At 41.7% G+C, this 17,183-nt stretch overlaps 1 protein-coding gene across 1 annotated transcript in view; it reads right to left on the bottom strand.

Annotated features, from left to right (window-relative positions):
- pkd1b (polycystic kidney disease 1b) overlaps positions 1-17,183 on the bottom strand; it is a 130,263-nt gene that overhangs the window by 71,771 nt on the left and 41,309 nt on the right. Inside the window, exons 13-17 of the mRNA XM_060938890.1 lie at positions 10,782-10,952; positions 10,529-10,666; positions 4,204-4,486; positions 3,455-3,686; positions 3,186-3,336 (exon numbers count right to left, since the gene is read on the bottom strand). Coding sequence (XP_060794873.1) covers positions 3,186-3,336; positions 3,455-3,686; positions 4,204-4,486; positions 10,529-10,666; positions 10,782-10,952 — 975 coding nt within the window. The remainder of the gene's footprint in view (positions 1-3,185; positions 3,337-3,454; positions 3,687-4,203; positions 4,487-10,528; positions 10,667-10,781; positions 10,953-17,183) is intronic.

Genomic DNA, 17,183 nt, shown 5'->3' with positions numbered 1-17,183 from the left:
GACACCAGCTTAATAGAACTGAGGAATGTGTGAAGGACATTAGACACTGGATGCTTATTAACTCCCTTCTGCTTAACTCTGACAAGACTGAAATACTTGTACTAAGACCACATGCAGCAAGAAGTAAGTTTTCTGATTCCACAGTAACTCTGGATGGCCTTTCTGTTTCTTCATGTGCAGCAGTAAAAGACCTCAGGGTGATTACTGACTCCAGTCTTTCATTAGAAACTCATATTGATAACATTATCCGGATAGCTTTCTTTCATCTCATCTCATTATCTTTAGCCGCTTTATCCTGTTCTACAGGGTCACAGGCAAGCTGCAGCCTATCCCAGCTGACTACGGGCAAAAGGCAGGGTACACCCTGGACAAGTCACCAGGTCATCACAGGGCTGACACATAGACACAGACAACCATTCACACTCACATTCACGGTCAATTTAGAGTCACCAGTTAACCTAACCTGCATGTCTTTGGACTGTGGGGGAAACTGCAGCACCCGGAGGAAATCCACGCGGACACAGGAAGAACATGCAAACTCCATACAGAAAGGCCCTCGCTGGCCACGGGGCTTGAACCCAGACCTTCTTGCTGTGAGGCGACAGCGCTAACCACTACACCACCTTGCTGCCCCTGAGTGAACTTCTGGTCCTTTATGACCTGCCACGCCTACTTAGATCAAAAGGTGCAGGCTAGCTGCTGGTACCTCATATAGTGAAGGCTACATCAGGGGGCAGAGCCTTTTCTTACAAAGCCCCACAGTTACGGAACAATATTCCAAGTAGTGTTTGGGACTCAGACACAGTCTCAGCATTTAAGTCTAGGCTGAAAGATCTGTTTAGTCAAGCCTTGTGTTAATGGTGTTTATGAGGTAAAGGTGTAGATCTGGAGGGTCCTCAGACAGAGTGTTTTGGTAAACTGGGATGTATGGATGCTGTCAGTCCCCACTCGCTTGCTCACTCGAGTTTGTTGACGGTGTAGTGGCTGCTGCTTTATGTCCCGGGGCTCCCTCATGCCTGTGTTACTTTCTGGCTCTCCCCTTTTAGTTATGCTATCATAGTTAGTTTTCCTGGAGTCCCTGTTTGCACTCAGCACAAAATGAATACTGTTCCTACTCATCAGGTGACACTGGGCATACCTAACAACCTGTGTTTTCTCTCTCTTTCTCTTTTTCTCCCCCCCTCCCCCCCACTCTGTCTGTCCCTCTGAGTTACATGTCAATCCTGAGATCAAGATGCTGACGTCTTCTGCTCCTCGGACCTGCCTGATCCATCCTGGTGCTCTGTGTCTGGTTGGAGTCTCATCACATCACTCCTGTGGAGGACGGCCCCATATGGACAGTTGAAAGTCACACCTGGAGGATGCTCTGGACACTTACAGTCATGCTTTTATGGCTGAGGACTACAGTTGACTTGCTAAGTTTAGGACTGCAGTTGTCATGAACAGTTTTGCACTCAAGTTTCCATCAATGAAGAGTTATAACATCAACAAAACAGACTTCATGTTAAAACTGTTAAAAATGTTAATCACATTGTCTGTTATCAACCTAATGAGGATGGGTTCCCTTTTGAGTCTGGTTCCTCTCAAGGTTTCTTCCTCATGTTGTCTGAGGGAGTTTTTCCTGCCACTGTCGCCACAGGCTTGCTCATTGGGGATAGATTAGGGATACAATTAGTTCATATTTTAAGTCATTCAAATTATGTAAAGCTGCTTTGCAACAATGTCTATGGTTAAAAGCGCTATAAAAATAAACTTGACTTGACTTGGTTGTCTCCCTGTAAGCTCCTCCTCCTGGCCATCTGTTGGTTTGACAATGATGATGGTCTCTTCCTCATCCACCCCAGGTTCTTTCCTTCTCCCATGTGCCCTGACACAGAAATGAAGGCCGATGTTGAATCCGCAGATCCAAGGGCAGTGTGAACAAAGGAAATGGTCTACGAGTGCTGAGAGATTGAGTCGCTTCTCTTGTCTTACTGGTCATTGCTCCTCACATATCCTTGTTCTCTCTTGCTCGAAATGATTGACCCCCTCAGTGACAGTCCGTCTCCATGTGGTACAATTGGCCATGAGGATTTTGAGATCTCCAGGATGGATATTACAAGACTTCATGGATTCTTTGAGGAAATCCTTCCAGTGTTTCTTTGGTGCACCACGGGGATGGGTTCCTTCAGCCAGCTTCCCCATATGGTGAAGTCGAGTAGTGTTTATCAGAACCATGTGCCTGGTCCAACGAAGAACTTGACGGAGAAGGATGGATTTGATGCTGGTGGAACCAATGCTGCTTATGATCCGCATGTGGGTGATTCTGTCCTCCCAGGTCATTCTGAGGATGCACTGAAGGCAATGGATGTGGAAGGCTTCCAAGGTCTTGACTTGTCTTCTATAGAGCATCCACACTTCGTATCCATACAGAAGAATGGAGATGCATACCATGTGGTAAACCCTGGGGACTGCCAGTCAGGTTGACGCACAGCAGAGACGTTATATGCCCTGGTGCTAGTCACGGTTGCCGTGAAGGCCCATCTGGAATCCTGAAATGGAACAGCTAACAGAGCTCTGGCATCCTCATTCCACCAGGGATTCATCACTAATATTGCAGCTTCCCGACAACCCTCATCATCTTGCTCTCTTGTTTGCCACTTGGACAACCAACTGGAAGCAAAGTAGTGTGAGTGAGGACTATGCACCACCACTATCACCATTCAAAACAAGTCTCGTTTTCCTCATCAATCTATTCCTGTAAGCAGGATTGCTCAAAACCTACCAAACTGATTTCCATGAAACTTGGTGGAAGGGTGTAACATGGGCCAAGGAAGAACCTATTAAATTCTGGAGCAAATCCGGCTCACAGGGAAGATATATGAATTTAGTTTCACATATAAAGTGGTTGCAATTGCAGATTTGCATATCATATTCAATATTCAAGAAACAAATATTATTTATGACGGAGGTCTGTGCTCTCCGAGTTCCCTTCTTGTTACTTTTGTTGTTAGTTTAAATGAAGCACTCATATGTTATGTTTTTGGGGTAACATTCTGATTGTAGGATTTTCTTATTAACAATGTTGGTCACCTCTGTATGCTATCGTCTGGTAAACTCTAGTCTTGTTAATTAGCAATGTTTGTCTGAAATACCCACTTTTTTTTTTCATAACATCGCACCCAGGTTAAAGCAGTGGAACCCACCTGATTGAGCTGGCTGGTCAAAGCCATGGTATAAGGTATAACATTTTGAGGATTGCCTTGTTTCAGTAAAGCCCACAGTTCCTCCTGACTCTTTTTCTTCAACCATTCTATCATGTCTTGGTCACTCACTGGCACCATGACTACCAGATTCCTGCAGGATTTATTCATTGGTAAGTTATGGCAGATGAAAAATTCAAAATATACAATGTCGAAGGAGCATATCTAACAGCAGATGTTCTTGTTAATGATAGGAGCAGCATCTCACACACCTTTTGATAGCAGTAACTTTGGCTCCCATGTTGTCCTCAATAGTGATCATTACAGTAATCATGGAAGCATTGTGGCCTGATCTTGTACTGCCCAGGGGTACCAGTGTGCCAAATGTGCTTTGTGTGCCTCGATATAGGTTTATCAAGGGACACTGTGTTCCTGGGCTCTCGCATTGTGTGACCTGAAGAGTGTATATCAACTGAGTAGAGATACTGTCTTCATCCACCCAGCCTGTAGATATGGAAAAGTAAATAATAACTGAATTAAGTGAACTATTCTTCCTTGAGTTTGGAATCAAATTTTGACAGTAATATTAATATTTATTCAGATAAAGTTTCAGAATCAGGTTATGCATATATTATGGCAATATTTATTTTTATTCAATGTGTTCTCTTGTGAAGAAAATGTGCCCACAGTTTGAAGGATAAGTTGACCACAATGTTCCACTTACAGGTCTCCTTTAGCTCTTCCAGTTCTAGTCACTCAAGCCAATATTACACAAGAAATCACTCTGAAGTCCAAGGTCAGAATTGCACATAACTGAGACACAACTTTGTTCTAGGCAACCCCCCCCCCCAAAAAAAAAGGGTATAACTCAGCTCTGAATAAAGCCCTTCTCACTTAGTATGCATCTTGCACTAATAAATTACACGAGTGAAGTATTTTGAGGTGACTTTTACCCCAAAACGTACAAGTATTAGAATTCCCTGAATTAACTGGATTTGACAGTCATGACATATTGCAGTACCTGAGCAGTTGAATGAAACTACATTTTGCAGAAGTTGAACCGAATCTTCTGGAGACAGTGTGCACTTGCCGGCCTTGGGTGGCTGATTGGGGGAAAAAGCAATGCTCGCTGACCCCCATAGTCCAGTAGCAGGTTGGGACACATTAAGACTGAATATATACTCAAGTCCAGGTTTTAGCATATTGGGTCTGATGACAAGATCTGTAGAGCTGTGTCCTGTTGAAGTTGAGACTTCATTCAGAAGTAAAACTTCACCATCTGTGGTTTCTGCAGTCCAATTATACTGTGGATAGAGAATTTTAAAAAGTGTATACAGTGGGGCAAAAAAGTATTTAGTCAGCCACCAATTGTGCAAGTTCTCCCACTTAAAAAGATGAGAGAGGCCTGTAATTTTCATCATAGGTACACTTCAACTATGAGAGACAGAATGGGGGGAAAGAATCCAGGAAATCACATTGTAGGATTTTTAATGAATTAATTGGTAAATTCCTCGGTAAAATAAGTATTTGGTCACCTACAAACAAGCAAGATTTCTGGCTCTCACAGACCTGTAACAACTTCTTTAAGAGGCTCCTCTGTCCTCCACTCGTTACCTGTATTAATGGCACCTGTTTGAGCTCGTTATCAGTATAAAAGACACCTGTCCACAACCTCAAACAGTCACACTCCAAACTCCACTATGGCCAAGACCAAAGAGCTGTCAAAGGACACCAGAAACAAAATTGTAGACCTGCACCAGGCTGGGAAGACTGAATCTGCAATAGGTAAGCAGCTTGGTGTGAAGAAATCAACTGTGGGAGCAATTATTAGAAAATGGAAGACATGCAAGACCACTGATAATCTCCCTCGATCTGGGGCTCCACGCAAGATCTCACCCCGTGGGGTCAAAATGATCACAAGAACGGTGAGCAAAAATCCCAGAACCACACGGGGGGACCTAGTGAATGACCTGCAGAGGGCTGGGACCAAAGTAACAAAGGCTACCATCAGTAACACACTACGCCGCCAGGGACTCAAATCCTGCAGTACCAGACGTGTCCCCCTGCTTAAGCCAGTACATGTCCAGGCCCGTCTGAAGTTTGCTAGAGAGCATTTGGATGATCCAGAAGAGGATTGGGAGAATGTCATATGGTCAGATGAAACCAAAATAGAACTTTTTGGTAAAAACTCAACTTGTCGTGTTTGGAGGAGAAAGAATGCTGAGTTGCATCCAAAGAACACCATACCTACTGTGAAGCATGGGGGTGGAAACATCAGGCTTTGGGGCTGTTTTTCTGCAAAGGGACCAGGACGACTGATCCGTGTAAAGGAAAGAATGAATGGGGCCATGTATCATGAGATTTTGAGTGAAAACCTCCTTCTATCAGCAAGGGCATTGAAGATGAAACGTGGCTGGGTCTTTCAGCATGACAATGATCCCAAACACACCGCCCGGGCAACGAAGGAGTGGCTTTGTAAGAAGCATTTCAAGGTCCTGGAGTGGCCTAGCCAGTCTCCAGATCTCAACCCCATAGAAAATCTTTGGAGGGAGCTGAAAGTCCGTGTTGCCCAGCGACAGCCCCAAAACATCACTGCTCTAGAGGAGATCTGCATGGAGGAATGGGCCAAAATACCAGCAACAGTGTGTGAAAACCTTGTGAAGACTTACAGAAAACGTTTGACCTCTGTCATTGCCAACAAAGGGTATATAACAAAGTATTGAGATGAACTTTTGTTATTGACCAAATACTTATTTTCCACCATAATTTGCAAATAAATTCTTTAAAAATGAGACAATGTGATTTTCTGGATTTTTTTTTCTCATTTTGTCTCTCATAGTTGAAGTGTACCTATGATGAAAATTACAGGCCTCTCTCATCTTTTTAAATGGGAGAACTTGCACAATTGGTGACTGACTAAATACTTTTTTGCCCCACTGTGTGTATATATATATATATATATATATATATATATATATATATATATATATATATATATATATATATATATATGGGTCCGTCTCAGAAACTGCTCTCTCATTTGGGACATTATGGTCAAAAAATAAATTTTCTAATTTTACTATTTTTTTGCATTTACCTAACACTCAATGTTTCTTTTGTCATGTTTAATAAGAATAAAGATAGCATCTTGCTTTATCTGGCATTCACTGTGGAAAATGTTTTTGATTACAATTCAAATGCTTTGGAAAATTTTTTTGATTACAATTCAAATGCTTTTGTAAAATTGATTTACAAATAAAATGGTGGTAAAAGAACAGCAACTGTACCGGCTGAAGGTCGCGCGGGTCTCTGCTGCGGCGCGCGAGCAACGGGACATCACTACCGCACCGGACAGAGCGCGAGGCAGGGGTGGGGCAAAATGACTGGCTGTAGATTCTATCAAAAGCTTAATCTAAATTGACCACGGTTGCAAAATATTGGCCAAAAATATGCAAACACTATGAAATATGAAAGTAAGATGAAAAAGAAACATTCTATTGCCTTATACTGCAAGACTAAAACAAAATAAAACTGTCAAAACTCACCTTTTCAGTGATAATGTCTGAACAGATCACCCGCGTAACAGAAAGACCGCAAATGGAAGCACGATCAACTTCTAACTGTTGGAGTGGAAAATTCCATTCTACACATGCAAATTGTTAATGTGTGTCCTTCCCCGCACACAAATAACACGCTACGGTAAAAAATAGACAACAACTCATTTTATAGCTCAGAAATTCATACAAGACCAGCTACCATCGTAACATATTCTGTAAGAAACATATTCTATACCTAACTTTCAGCTTTCGTTTTAAAAAACAAAATTGCAGATTTATAACTAAATGTTTATATGGTGTAGTGATTTTAAGTTACTACTTTTGGTGAGGTCGTGACCTCGACCCTGAGGCTTTCCGTTTAGATCAAAACACACGATCGTATTGGTTTTGGGTTTGGGGAAAATGGAGTTACAACGGTGATCAAATATTTTGCATGATGTTTTATTACGGTTATGATTATTCTGTGAGCGCACCAATCCTTAGGTGTATAAAGTTACAACTTAAAATACAATTAGTGATAACTGTAGACTTTTCAGTGGACTACAACCTTTTTAAGGGAATGTGATGTAGTCGACCATTTATCATGCCCCAGATCAAGCCGCCATTTTTCCACAAATTTGCAGAATTTTTGCCAAATTCTGAATAGAGTATTCACATCAAAGATTTAGTTTTATCTGTATTATTTCTTTCATCATTTTATTTCAAATTAAAACCATCATCACCATTCAAAACCGTATAGTTTATTGACTGTGAGTATATTTAATGGGGTACCCCCACAGTACCCAGTTTCTGAGACAAACCCATATAAAACCTAGTTCCTCTTTCATCAATATTGTATTTGAAAACAATTGTAATTGCAAATTAAATTGAGATTCAATGAACATCTGTCAGAAGCTTGTATGCACTCATGCAAGTAACAATTCTTATGAATGACTAATTTTTCCATCTATCCATCATCGATATCAGTGGTGAACCGTTACTATTAGAGCTGGGACTTGAACTCAGCCAAAACTTAGCCAGACACCAAAACAGCAACAGGATAAAGGATTTTGTAAGGGATTAGCGTCAGGCTGCCAGGTCGCTCCATTGTGTGTAGCTGTTCATGTTGATTTTAAAAGTAACTCAGTAAATTACACAGGGAAATTAATCTTTAAGTCTGAGTGAAAAATACTGTGGCGAGCGTGTAGCGTGGAAGAAGAGTCTGGAGACAGAAATCTTAGTTTCTTGGTCGTTAGCCTGTGCTACTTGCTTTCAATAGCAATGGCTTGACTACTTTATTAGTATTTTCTACAGTGGGACAAAAAAGTATTTAGTCAGCCACCAATTGTGCAAGTTCTCCCACTTAAAAAGATGAGAGAGGCCTGTAATTTTCATCATAGGTACACTTCAACTATGAGAGACAGAATGGGGGGAAAGAATCCAGGAAATCACATTGTAGGATTTTTAACGAATTAATTGGTAAATTCCTTGGTAAAATAAATATTTGGTCACCTACAAACAAGCAAGATTTCTGGCTCTCACAGACCTGTAACTTCTTCTTTAAGAGGCTCCTCTGTCCTCCACTTGTTACCTGTATTAATGGCACCTGTTTGAACTCGTTATCAGGATAAAAGACACCTGTCCACAACCTCAAACAGTCACACTCCAAACTCCACTATGGCCAAGACCAAAGAGCTGTCAAAGGACACCGGAAACAAAATTGTAGACCTGCACCAGGCTGGGAAGACTGAATCTGCAATAGGTAAGCAGCTTGATGTGAAGAAATCAACTGTGGGAGCAATTATTAGAAAATGGAAGACATACAAGACCACTGATAATCTCCCTCGATCTGGGGCTCCACGCAAGATCTCACCCCGTGGGGTCAAAATGATCACAAGAACGGTGAGCAAAAATCCCAGAACCACACGGGGGGGACCTAGTGAATGACCTGCAGAGAGCTGGGACCAAAGTAACAAAGGCTACCATCAGTAACACACTACGCTGCCAGGGACTCAAATCCTGCAGTGCCAGACGTGTCCCCCTGCTTAAGCCAGTACATGTCCAGGCCCGTCTGAAGTTTGCTAGAGAGCATTTGGATGATCCAGAAGAGGATTGGGAGAATGTCATATGGTCAGATGAAACCAAAATAGAACTTTTTGGTAAAAACTCAACTTGTCGTGTTTGGAGGAGAAAGAATGCTGAGTTGCATCCAAAGAACACCATACCTACTGTGAAGCATGGGGGTGGAAACATCATGCTTTGGGGCTGTTTTTCTGCAAAGGGACCAGGACGACTGATCCGTGTAAAGGAAAGAATGAATGGGGCCATGTATCATGAGATTTTGAGTGAAAACCTCCTTCCATCAGCAAGGGCACTGAAGATGAAATGTGGCTGGGTCTTTCAGCATGACAATGATCCCAAACACACCGCCTGGGCAACGAAGGAGTGGCTTCATAAGAAGCATTTCAAGGTCCTGGAGTGGCCTAGCCAGTCTCCAGATCTCAACCCCATAGAAAATCTTTGGAGGGAGTTGAAAGTCCGTGTTGCCCAGCGACAGCCCCAAAACATCACTGCTCTAGAGGAGATCTGCATGGAGGAATGGGCCAAAATACCAGCAACAGTGTGTGAAAACCTTGTGAAGACTTACAGAAAACGTTTGACCTCTGTCATTGCCAACAAAGGGTATAAAACAAAGTATTGAGATGAACTTTTGTTATTGACCAAGTACTTATTTTCCACCATGATTTGCAAATAAATTCTTTAAAAATCAGACAATGTGATTTTCTGGATTTTTTTTTCTCATTTTGTCTCTCATAGTTGAAGTGTACCTATGATGAAAATTACAGGCCTCTCTCATCTTTTTAAGTGGGAGAACTTGCACAATTGGTGACTGACTAAATACTTTTTTGCCCCACTGTAACACTACTAATGAATGCTACACTGGCTGGAAGATGACTTCACTGCTGCTCTGACGGCGCTGACTCGCGGTTAAACTCACGTTGACCTTCGAGAAGGCCGAGGATGATACATTTTTGGTCCCTCCCACTATAAATCAAAATCTGATTGGTTAATTCATCTGTCACTTCCTACATAAACATACACTGCCATGGCCTTCTGTCCCGGCAATGAAGTCCTAACCAATGAGTGAGCAGCTTTAAACTCTTCTCAGCCTAGAGACAACAAACAAAACAATCTCATTGGAGAACTCGATTTTAATGTTTTCAGGACAGTAACCCTTTCATTTCTGAAGCACATTTAATAGAAAATTAGGCCAAATTAGAATTAGAAGAGAATAATTATCATGAATTTATGAAAGAATGAAATAAATTAAATAGAACATTTGAAATGCTGATATGTTTGGATTTTCTGTGAAAGTGTAGAAGGCCCTGACATTTCCGCTCTGATCTATATCGCTTTATTCACCAGGGTTGCAGGGGAAGCTGGAGCCAATCCCAGCTGACTTCAGATGAGAGGCGGGGTTCACCCTGGACAGGTCACCAATCTATCACAGGGCTACACAGAGACAGACAATCATTCACCCCATGGGCAATTTAGAGTAGGTAATTAATGTCTAATCCACATGTCTTTGGACTGTTGGAGGAAACCGGAGCACCCAGAGGAAACCCATGCAGGCATGAGGAGAATGCAAAGTCTCTACATATTGTAGAAAGGCCCTAGTCAGGCATGATGTTCAAACCCAGAACCTTGTTCTGAGGTAACAGTGGTAACCAATAATTTTTCTGCAAACAGATTTTGATATACTGTATGAAGTCTGTACACTTTATGCATTAATACTCGTGTTTAAAATACCTGAACAGTGCCATTGCACAGAGGACAGCGTCCAGCTAAAGCGAGAGAATGGCTGTGACTGATAGAAGAAGAAAACCCCAATCTACAGGATACACACTTTACAGTCACAGGTAGCACTTCTGCTTTATGTACTTGAACCTGAATAAACAAGACATGGGTCAAAACTATGTTGCATTAATGCATTGTAACACAAGTATTTAAAAAAAATTCAGAAGTACAAGTTATTAAAGGAGTAATAATAGATGATACTCACATGCTGGACAGTAGAGACGGGTGATCGACCATGTTTTTGAATTGTTAGTGTGAAATGGTACACTCTCTCTGGCTCTAGTATACGCCTGGGCAGAATGAGCTTGCTGCTGTTGCAGGGAATGGGATAATTACTGAGGAAGGATGCAGGACAGTGAGATGTGCTGGTGTTCTGCTCCTGTAAACATAAACATGCTCATTTTAGAAATGTTAGACTTTTATACAATACAAGGTGCACATTAAAACAGGATTTGCTTATGCTGTGGTGGTCTTGAGACTTACATTTTTGTTTATAAAAGCAACCAAATAAGACAGTACAGTGCCCAACTTTCCACATTTTGTAGTGTTATAACATGGAATTGAAATGGACTGAATTGTGTTTTTACAAATCTGATAAACACAATGATTAAAATTTGAAGGTACAATTTTTGGGGGTGGGGTGGGGTGGGCAACCTCTTTTATATGATGGTGTATTAGGGCTGTTGTAGAAAAAAAAAATTACAAAGCTCAGGGAGGGATGTTATATTCCAAGAAAAAAAACCCTCAATTTCCAAGATTAAAGTGGAAACATTTACAGAAAAAAACAAAACAAAAATCGGATAGTCTCTGAGACTGCAAAGTCAAAATTTTAGAGAACATTTATGAGGGAAAAAAGTCACAAATATACAAAAAAAAGTCGCATTTATGAGAAAACCCCCCCACACACATTTATTTATCTATCTATCTATCTATCTATCTATCTATCTATCTATCTATCTATCTATCTATCTATCTATCTATCTATCTATCTATCTATCTATCTATCTATCACCACATTGACTAAAAGGCTGCATTTCCTATAATTTTCTGCTCAGCCTGATGAGATAAGTGTTAAGGGTATAAATATAAATGTAGAAATCTCTTTATAATAAAAGTGTTTTTTGCTCACCACCCTGTGTAGGTTTCTCAACTTTCTCAATACCCACATAATACAGTGCACTCATTTTGTGAATGACTAACTTGAACTGGCTGGAACTGGGTTGCGTTCCTCTCCACACCAAATGTTGCTCCGATGCTTGCTGATGCGGAGTTGGAGTTGCTCTTTCATAAACCCTACATAAGCGAGTCTGCAGGGGCATTTGTTAAGGCAGATGGTGTATGCGGTGTACGTACTGTTAACTATCTTCTTTTGATATCTCCCTGGTCTTCATGAAGCTGCTTCTTTAGTAAACAAACTGTTTTTTTTTGTTTTTTTTGTTTTTGTTTTTTCAGAAATAGGTGTATTTATATTAACACCTTTCAACTAATTGTGTGACATGCGATGAAGTGTAACAGCAGCTCAAGCCATGTCTTCTCCTCATCAGCAGAGTCCACGGAGGTCGCACACACACATATGCACCGCAAAGTCTTGCCTCATTTCCCATATGCTATTTCTGAGCTTTATTTATCCCTATATAGGTTTTATTCAGTCATGTGACGTTTGCTTGCGAGTTTACTTCCAGTGAATGAAGTGGTGGTCAGGCAAACCGATTTGGCTGCCATTATGGAAAGAACGAGTGAAACCGTCTCCAACTATTTTTGTAGTTTAGAGGCCAATGCACGGTCAAAATATCTTCGGAAAGTTACTCTTTGTGATGGGATTAGATCCTTACACATTAACAAAGAAGGATTTTTCCTATGAGTTGGAAAATTATCCATTGAGTTCCCTGACATCTCAAATTACCTGGTGCTGCAGACATCGTTCTACAGTACATGGACACACAGATGAAAACCTGGAAGAGCATGGAGGAGAACAACTTTTTATCTGGGGTTGGGTTAAAGATCTGGGGATTAGGACACTACAAGATAAATCCTGTATTGTTTTTGCTCGAGTATGGAGGAATTTTGGGGCTTTTGATGTGCATCTCTGCTATGATTTTTAGGATGCTACAAGTTTTAGTATTGGGTGTAAACAAACCACAGCTGTTCAATTCCCAATCCTCCCTGCTCTTCTCTTCCAGCTAAATCATTCACAAAGATACTCAGAAACCCCTTTAAAGACCTGGGGATTGGTTAAACAGGATGGAGAAGTGATCACGGCTCACTGTAACCGCACAGCCGGGGAAGCGGTTTCGTGCTGTTAACTCGTGAGCTCTGCTTTTGTGTTTCTGTGGATCGTCTCGATATCTTCTCTCTCTAGTTCAGTGTAGGAGCTCAATCTACATCATCATCCTTGTAAAGATCGCTCAGACATCCTGATAAATGAAGTGAAAATGTAAGTGTTAATTTACAATATGGTGACCATGATCAAACAGGAAACAAAAACACACCTGAGGACTGAAGCATCTCCTGAACTTCAGACATTATGAAATAATGAAAAATAGCAAGACAAGTGATTTGCAAATCCAAATGAAATAAAACAGAGGAATTTACAAACTTTTCATGAAGTGGTCACTGCAAACTCAAGCGTTCTTCGACTCGGCTCCCTTCCATCACGGTGAAAAGTTCAAGAGCCACCTTTCTCGTCATCTTTTGGTAAAATCTTTTGCTCTTTCACCCTTTTTTATCACTTCATGGGGGACCCGAAAGAAATTATTATCAGTTTCACAATTTGTTCTATTTGAGCGGCCCAAAACAATACAAGCGTAGAGCATTTTAATGAGTAGCACGGCACCCCAGTGATAGTAACGCTTTGTGAACAGTGAGCTTAGCTGACCACCACTTCATGTCTTACATATCCACTTCAACAATATGGTCCATTTTGTGTAAATGCATGGATTGATTCCATTTCAGTTCCAGGTTGTAACCCTACAAAATGTGGAAAACTTCAAGGGGGCTTAATACTGGTACTTGCAAAGTACAATATATGCAAACATGGCAATTGATATATGATTTGACTCATAATACTCACCCAGTGTTGTTTTCGTTAACGATGATGATGACGAAATGATTTCGTTAATGCACCTTTTTTTCATGACTAAAACGAGACAGTGACGAGCTAAACATAACTCTTTGATCACGAAAATATGACGAGATGTATCTGTTGTTTTCGTTGACGAGATGAGATGAGATGAAAATGTTAGTGGGTTGGCTATAGGACTATCAAAATGCATAGCATTTCCTCCAACGGTGTGTTCAACCTGTCTGCCAAATGCTGAAAATATCAGCAATGCACCTGCATCCAGTCCTTGTTTGGTCACGCCCACCACCGGGCCAGGGCTCTACAGTGCGCACGTTTCACTCGCATTTGCGAGCAAATTTTTCGGCATGCGAATGACGAAAAAAAAACCACGCGCATTCGTGCGAGGGCTTCTTGCGGCCGACAATTTCGGAAAGCACTGAGCACAGACGCGACGAGTTTAACATTCTAAAATGTATCAAAAGTTAAACTGCAAAGTATGTAAATCCAGCGCTGGATAGCCGACCGAATAGTGTAACGAGTAACGGCCTGTACTGTTGCAAGTGTGTGTGTTCAGTGTTGTGTGTGTGTGTGTGTTCTGCCTGCGCCTTGCTCCCTGTCTGTAGTTGCGTGCATTGCCTCTGTCTTGCACTGCGGTGGTTCCCACGGTAGCCGGGGAGAGTGAAAAAGTTACTTTTTTTTGCCGTTCTGCCCCATCTTTCTGTGATTGCCCCTCTTTCCCACGGGTGTATGTTGTGGGTGTGGCATTAAGTGAGAAAAGTGCTTTTTAGGGATTCATCAGATCATTCAACTGAGAGATAACTGAGAGCTGGTTCGGACCGAGCTGAGAAATATATTCGCTATGCAGAGAATAATGGCGTTTTTTAAAAGCAATGATGGTGGAAACAAGAATAAAAGAATGGACGAGGAAGAAAGTGTAGTGAAGAAAGCTAGAACGACGGGAGAAGGTGCGGGAAAATTATATAATGAGATGGAAAGCACACACCCCAGTGCAAACATTTAGATGGGAACATACAACACAGCAGAAAAACAAATAATATACAGTATATACAAATGGTGCATGTCACAACACAGCAGAAAAACAAAGAATATATAAACAACTGGGCGTGTTGAGGTGCAGATGTTAATTGCACATTAGTTATAGAAACTCAGTTCAGCTACAAAACTCAGGATATTGCACTGTATTTGGTATTGCATTGTATTGGGTATGGATGTAAAAGTGTAGAAATATAAATATAAAATATACAAAAGCTATAAAAACTAAAAAGTTGCTGTGTGAGGTTGCACTGTAATAAGTACTGCACTGTATCAGGTAAGTGTGAGAATATTGTCCTTTTAGGTCCTTGTTGGCGCATTGTTGCACCTGCCAGAAGTGGCGTCAGTCAGTGCATGTAATTAGCCTTTTTCACATTACGTCACTTGCAGAAGAACCTCACATCCGTTTTCAGTCTTTTGAATAGAAGAAGAGGCGGCATGCTAATCTGCTGGCTAACAAGTAGCAACCATAGAAAGTCAGTAAACTTCCTTTCCAAAACAAGGCAGATAGGTGACTGGAATGGTCGCTAACAATACGTAATGATAAACAACAATGCGCAATATTATTATCAATCTTATCTGTGAATGACACGGTTTTGTTAACATATGTTGCCGCCGTATACCTCTTCTTCCATTCAAAAGGCTGAAAATGGATATGAGTTCCCCTGCAAGTGACGTAATGTGAAAAAGGCTAATTGTTCAAGGTGGTTATGGCCTGTGGGAAAAAACTGTTTTTGAGTCTGTTGGTCGTTGCTTTGATGCACCTGTAACGCCTGCCTGAGGGCAGCAAGTCAAAGAACTCAGAGCCAGGGTGGGAGCTGTCCTTGATGATGTTGTTAGCTCTGCTGAGCTCTGCTCTCTGTTTAGCTACTGTTTGTTCATTCATTCAGTTGTTCATTATTCATTTGTTTGTTCATTCATTCATTCATTCATTCATTCATTCTCAATTGAGTTTTGCGTTTTATGTGTTGGTGTGTCTAAGGTTTGCGCTGCAATAAACCTTTAAAATGAAAACCTACTTGTGCTTGTGCCCCCATTTTTTTCCCTGTGCTCCAAAAATTTTTAACTTAGGAGCACGTATGCTCCTGAAAAAAAAAGTTAGTGTAGAGCCCTGCACCGGGCATGTCCGGGCACAGTGCACAGTTCATGGACCATGGCAGTGGCAACGCCAGCACAAGGGCTTGGTGGGCGGAAAAGACATGATGATTTATGGACATATTTTACACATAATCCAGCAGAAAATAAAATGGAATGCCTTGTAATGGGAGACAGAGATACATGCTGTGGCTATAAACTAGAGACAGCGTGGTCATCTTCTAGTTGTGTGTTCATCATGACATGTTTGTGCTCCATCAGCATATTGCGACATGTTAAACGGAGGCAGAAACACGAGTCTGTGAACAATGGAGCATACGCACTAGACAGCGTTTATGTAGAGAGCGTGCACACTAGACAGCGTTTATGGAGAGAGCGTGCGCACTAGACAGTGTTTATGTAGAGAGCGTGCACACTAGACAGTGTTTACGTAGAGAGCGTGCACACTAGACAGCGTTTACGTAGAGAGCGTGCACACTAGACAGCGTTTACGTAGAGAGCGTGCACACTAGACAGCGTTTATGTAGAGAGCATGCGCACTAGACAGCGTTTATGTAGAGAGCGTGCACACTAGACAGCGTTTACGTAGAGAGCGTGCACACTAGACAGCGTTTACGTAGAGAGCGTGCACACTAGACAGCGTTTATGTAGAGAGCATGCACACTAGACAGCGTTTATGTAGAGAGCGTGCACACTAGACAGCGTTTATGTAGAGAGCGTGCACACTAGACAGCGTTTATGTAGAGAGCATGCACACTAGACAGCGTTTATGTAGAGCATACACACTAGACAGCGTTTATGTAGAGAGCGTGCACACTAGACAGCGTTTATGTAGAGAGCGTGCACACTAGACAGCGTTTATGTAGAGAGCGTGCACACTAGACAGCGTTTATGTAGAGAGCGTGCACACTAGACAGCGTTTATGTAGAGAGCGTGCACACTAGACAGCGTTTATGTAGAGAGTATACACACTAGACAGCGTTTATGTAGAGAGCGTGCACACTAGACAGCATTTATGTAGAGAGCGTGCACACTAGACAGCGTTTACGTAGAGAGCGTGCACACTAGACAGCGTTTATGTAGAGAGTATACACACTAGACAGCGTTTATGTAGAGAGCGTGCACACTAGACAGCATTTATGTAGAGAGCGTGCACACTAGACAGCGTTTATGTAGAGAGCATGCGCACTAGACAGCATTTACGTAGAGAGCGTGCACACTAGACAGCGTTTACGTAGAGAGCGTGCACACTAGACAGCGTTTATGTAGAGAGCATGCACACTAGACAGCGTTTATGTAGAGAGCGTGCACACTAGACAGCGTTTACGTAGAGAGCGTGCACACTAGACAGCGTTTATGTAGAGAGCGTGCACACTAGACAGCGTTTATGTAGAGAGC

Source organism: Neoarius graeffei, chromosome 14, assembly GCF_027579695.1.
Source record: "Neoarius graeffei isolate fNeoGra1 chromosome 14, fNeoGra1.pri, whole genome shotgun sequence".
Lineage (NCBI taxonomy): Eukaryota > Metazoa > Chordata > Actinopteri > Siluriformes > Ariidae > Neoarius > Neoarius graeffei.
The sequence above is the reverse complement of the archived record's forward strand: the minus strand, read 5'-3'. Positions and strand labels throughout refer to the sequence as shown.